Source organism: Mandrillus leucophaeus, unplaced genomic scaffold (genome assembly GCF_000951045.1).
Source record: "Mandrillus leucophaeus isolate KB7577 unplaced genomic scaffold, Mleu.le_1.0 Scaffold75, whole genome shotgun sequence".
NCBI classification, from domain to species: Eukaryota; Metazoa; Chordata; class Mammalia; order Primates; family Cercopithecidae; genus Mandrillus; species Mandrillus leucophaeus.
Window position 1 is genome coordinate 4,046,651 of NW_012108141.1, and position 4,817 is coordinate 4,051,467.

At 35.8% G+C, this 4,817-nt stretch overlaps 1 protein-coding gene across 1 annotated transcript in view; it reads left to right on the forward strand.

Moving 5' to 3' along the window:
- The first annotated feature begins 761 nt into the window (after positions 1–761).
- MRPL1 (mitochondrial ribosomal protein L1) overlaps positions 762–4,817 on the forward strand; it is a 73,943-nt gene continuing 69,887 nt past the window's right edge. Inside the window, exons 1-2 of the mRNA XM_011966221.1 lie at positions 762–1,020; positions 4,227–4,310. Coding sequence (XP_011821611.1) covers positions 850–1,020; positions 4,227–4,310 — 255 coding nt within the window. The 5' untranslated portion in view covers positions 762–849. The remainder of the gene's footprint in view (positions 1,021–4,226; positions 4,311–4,817) is intronic.

A 4,817-nucleotide genomic window follows, 5' to 3' on the forward strand; every position in this document is an offset into this window, starting at 1 on the left:
TTCACTTCTTGTGCCCTAACCTCCTCTTCTAGCACTAGACAATCACCACATCTACTTTTCAGTCTCTTAGGTTTGCCCATTCTTGATATTTGGTGTAAATGGAATAATATGTGGGCTTTTGTGACTGGCTTCTTTCACTTAGCTTAATGTTTTTAGGGTTCATGCATGTTGTAGCATTGATCAGTATTTCATTCTTTTATTAATTGCTGATTAATGTTCTGTTATATGGACATATCATATTTTATGTATCCATTCATCAGTTGATAGATATTTGGGTTGTTTCTACTTTTTGGCTGTTATGAATAATGCTGCTAAGAGCATTTGTGTACTAGATTTTGTGTCATATGTTTTCACTTCTTTGGGTTGCTGACACTTCCTTATCCATTAAAAATTGACTTTGGGGTCATTTCCTCTATAACTTTTCCCTAGCCTCCTAGGCTGGATTGAATGTCTTTTCTGTCAGGCTCTGATGATGCTCTTGTATTACTACATAATATTGAAATGACCTGTTAGTATGTCTCTCTGCTCTACTCTTCTGTAAGTTTCTGGAGAGCAGCGTCAGTGCCATAATTCAACTTATTCTTAACTTCAGACATTAGAAAAGTTCACTTCATGTTTGTTGAATTAGAAAAACTGTAAAGCAATCTATGCTTTTGAATTAAAATATAATTCATCCTTTTTTTCTCTCATGTTCATTGGCTTTTTTAAAAAAAGTCTCTTAGAATGTATATTGACCTAACTCAACTTTATTTTCTTTTAAGGTCTGCAAAGAAAACAAAAAATGTTGCTAAAGAAAAAACACCAGATGAGAAAAAAGATGAAATAGAAAAAATAAAAGCATATCCCTATATGGAAGGCGAACCTGAGGATGATGTCTATTTAAAACGGTTATACCCGAGGCAGATATATGATGTGGAGAAAGCTGTTCACTTACTTAAGAAATTTCAAGTTCTTGACTTTACTGGTCCAAAGCAAAGTGTTTATCTTGATTTGACACTGGATATGACACAGGGAAGGAAGGTATGTAGAGTCTATGAAAATAAGTTTACTTGTGAACAGTGGCTCTATGAATTGGTGTTTCTTTATTTTATTTTATTTTATCTTATTTTATTTTATTGTTATTATTATTTTTGAGACAGTGTCTTGCTGTGTTGCCCAGGCTGGAGTGTGGTGGTATGATCTCAGCTTACTGCAGACTCCACCTCCTGGGCTCAGGTGATCCTGCCACCTCAGCTTCCTGAGTAGCTGGGACTACAGGTGTGTTCTACCATGCCCAGCTAATTTTTGTACTTTTAGTAGAGATGAGATTTCCCCATTTTGCCCAAGCTGGTTTTGAACTCTTGGGCTCAAGCACTCTGCCCTCCTTGGCTTCCCAAAGTGCTGGGATTACATGCATGAGCTACTGTGCCTGGCCTCTTAATTTTAAAAATTACTGCCTCTCATAATTTTTCGAAAACTTCATGCTCTTTCTGTACTTTAGCATGAAAAATATGTTTGTTCATTTAAAAATTTTCCAAATATAAAATTTGTTGAAAACACTCTACAGAGTTAACATAGATTTCCTATTTCCCCTAAGAGTCACTAGTATAAATTTCAACAAAAGTAGTGTTAAAATTAATTGAGGTATCACTGTAACTTTGAAAAGTGACTTAAACTGTCTAGGTGACATGTTTCTTCTCTGTAAATGAGGGCTCTGAATTAGCTCAGTGTCCTTCAGATGTGTTCCTTGGGGTCCTGGTTTGAGACTTAAGTTTTCATAGGTGGGATTCCAAGCTCCTCACTCTTGCTTCAACCGAAGCTTCTCTGCTTTATTTGTTTATATACTGAAATTCAACAGAGTACTATTGATTATAAAACTCTAAATTAGAAGCAGGAAAGACATTAGCTTAATATTAAGATCTATTATATAGCCCTAAATCCCTAAATTTTATAAGCTTCTTGCTTAAGAGTTCTAATTTTTTTAGAAATGATTTTAATTTTTATTCTAAAGTTGTCTCTTTTTTTGACAAACTAGAATGTGTAAGTTTTTAAATGTAATTTAACAAGCTCAACAACAGCAATGCTAGAGCACCTAGGAGGAGGCAATACAACGCAGTCTTCAGAGCACAGGCTCTGGAGTCCGCCTGCAGTACAGACCGGAAACCTGCTTCATTGCTTTTTGAGTTTGGGTTTCTTTACTTCATGACTTTGGGTTTAATGCTTAACCTCTTCAAATCTCAGTTTTTTCATCTCTTTCTAAAAGGGAATAAAAGGTCAAGGATTAAACGAGATAATACCTGTAAAGGACTTAGTATGTGCTTAATAATAATAGTCAACTTTTACTGAAAAATTTTCTGTATACCAGATACAATGCTAAATGTTTTGCATGTGTTTTCTCATTTAATTCTATAATAATCTTGTAAGAGGAAGTTGAGGCATAGAAAGTGAAATAACTTGCCAAAGGTCATAAAATAGGGGGCAAAGGTAAGATTTGAAGCAAGGCCTGTCTCATTTCTTTGTTCTCATTTATTAGAAACAGTTTATAATAGCCATGTTACAATTTTTTATTTTGTATCAGAGTGTTACTGTTCTTTTATTTTGAAAATTTTGTACTGTTCAAGATGATCACTTTCTCAGTCAACCATTAGTGTAATTCAAAATGATGTTTTGTAGCACCACAGGCTTCATTTCATACATGGAAGCTGCTTGTAAGCTAGTGACATTGAAAAGATACTATTGCCTTCCTAAGGCTTTTTTTTTTTTTTTTTTTGTTCTTCATAGAGTGCTTATACAACAAGCCAGTATTCCACAGGGGATGCTATTATTGCGACTGCTTACCATTGAGAAATTTGCTGAAACCAGTTGTGACATGTTAATGGCAAAGGAATGCCAGTCCGTAAAACTAAGCTGTATGACTGATATAAAGTATACTTAAGAATTTGTCCCTCCAGGCCATTGCAGTGGCTCACACCTGTAATCCTAGCACTTTGAAAGGCTGAGGCGGGCAGATCATCAGGTCAGGAGATCGAGACCATCCTGCCTAACACAGTGAAACCCCATCTCTACTAAAAATACAAAAAAAAAAATTAGCCAGGCATGGTGGCGGGTGCCTATAGTCCCAGCTACTCGGGAGGCTGAGCCAGGAGAATGGCGTGAACCTGGGAGGCGGAGCTTGCAGTGAGCTGAGATCACGCCTCTGCACTCCAGCCTAGGCGACAGAGCAAGACTCCGACTCAAAAAAAAAAAGAAAGAAAGAGTTTGTTCCTCCTTGTCTGCAAAGAAATCCCCAGGAGGATGTTTCTACTCAAAATAAGGTTTTTCTAAAAATATTGATCTTTCAATCAGTTTTATTACGGGAACAACCACCTTTTCTTCCAAACCTTAAGGCTGCAACAAAACTTTGGAGGGCCTAGAACTTGTTTCTCTGTAAAGTCTCCCTAAGAGATCTAGGCCTCAGGCCTCTATAGTTTCTGGTCAAAATGACTGGACAGATTAGTTTAGAGGTCCTGTAAAATCTCCACCTATATTAGCGTGCCTCAAATGCATGCCATTGTTTATTTAGGATTTTCCAATTGACTTTCTAAATAAATCTGAAAGTGGTGATGGTCTAGGTTGTTTCAAAAATAGAGTCAACTCAGAAGATCCCTTTAGGCTTGACATTTTGTCTTGGGTTTAGGGTTTACAATTCCTGATAGTTTCAAGCCAGTGATGGCAATTGGGGGTGACCTACTGGGCAGATCAGCTGGATATTGTCTATTGTTCAGCATGTATAGCTGTATTCATGTCTCCCTGATGGTGTCAGAAGATTACATGGGTTTAAAACAAATTTAATTGAAGGTAGCAAACATTTATTATTCATCAGATGGAAAGCATTGTACTAGTGCTGGGGAAGATGTTATGCAAACACATTTCATAATATTTGAGAGACTGTGATGAATGATGTAGAGATAGAAGCCAAGTGGCGTGGGATTATGAGGCTGAAAAAAGATTTTAGTTTTTTATTCTCAAAAAAATATAATCTTGAAAAAGTTTCTTGAAAAAGAAATATAATCTCTTGTGCTTTAAATTGTAATCGATGAATAGTAATTCATGAATAGTAATCAATGAATAGTTCTGAATTAATGGAAGAACATAGAGTAGAATCAGAACACTGAAAACAAAACATGTCCGTTCTTGTTTTATATAGAGTATGTGAGAGACAGAAAAGATTAACTTTGCATAATTATTTTTCCTTGTTGCGTGTTTAGAAAAACGTGGCACCATTTACCAGTGTTCTTAGTTTGCCATACCCATTTGCTTCGGAAATCAATAAAGTTGCTGTATTTACAGAGGTAAGTAACTTCCATCAACTATTTATATCATTTAATTTTTTTTAGAGATCACTTAATTATTATTATTTAGAGATCACTTAATTATTAACCAATGATTAGCACCCTGAATAAATGGAGTTAGAGAAAATCCTAACATTCACCTAGTCCTGTTTTCCCCTTTTGGAGCTCAAAACAGTTAGATGATTTGTTTGAGGTTATGTTATTAGCTTGAGAAAGAGCTAGATTAGAACATTAGTTTCATCATTACCAGAATGCTACATTATGTTTCTTACAAGAAACTGAAGAAAAGAGTGGAATTTATCAATTTATCCTACTAACTCCTGCTTTGTGTTCAAACTTCCCTCCCCAAATAACAATAAGATGATTTTATTTTATTTTATTTTATTTTATTATTTTTTTTTTTTTTCAGAGACAGAGTCTCGCTCTGTCGCCCAGGTTGGAGTGCAGTGGCCAGATCTCAGCTCACTGCAAGCTCCGCCTCCCGGGTTTACGCCATTCTCCTGCCTC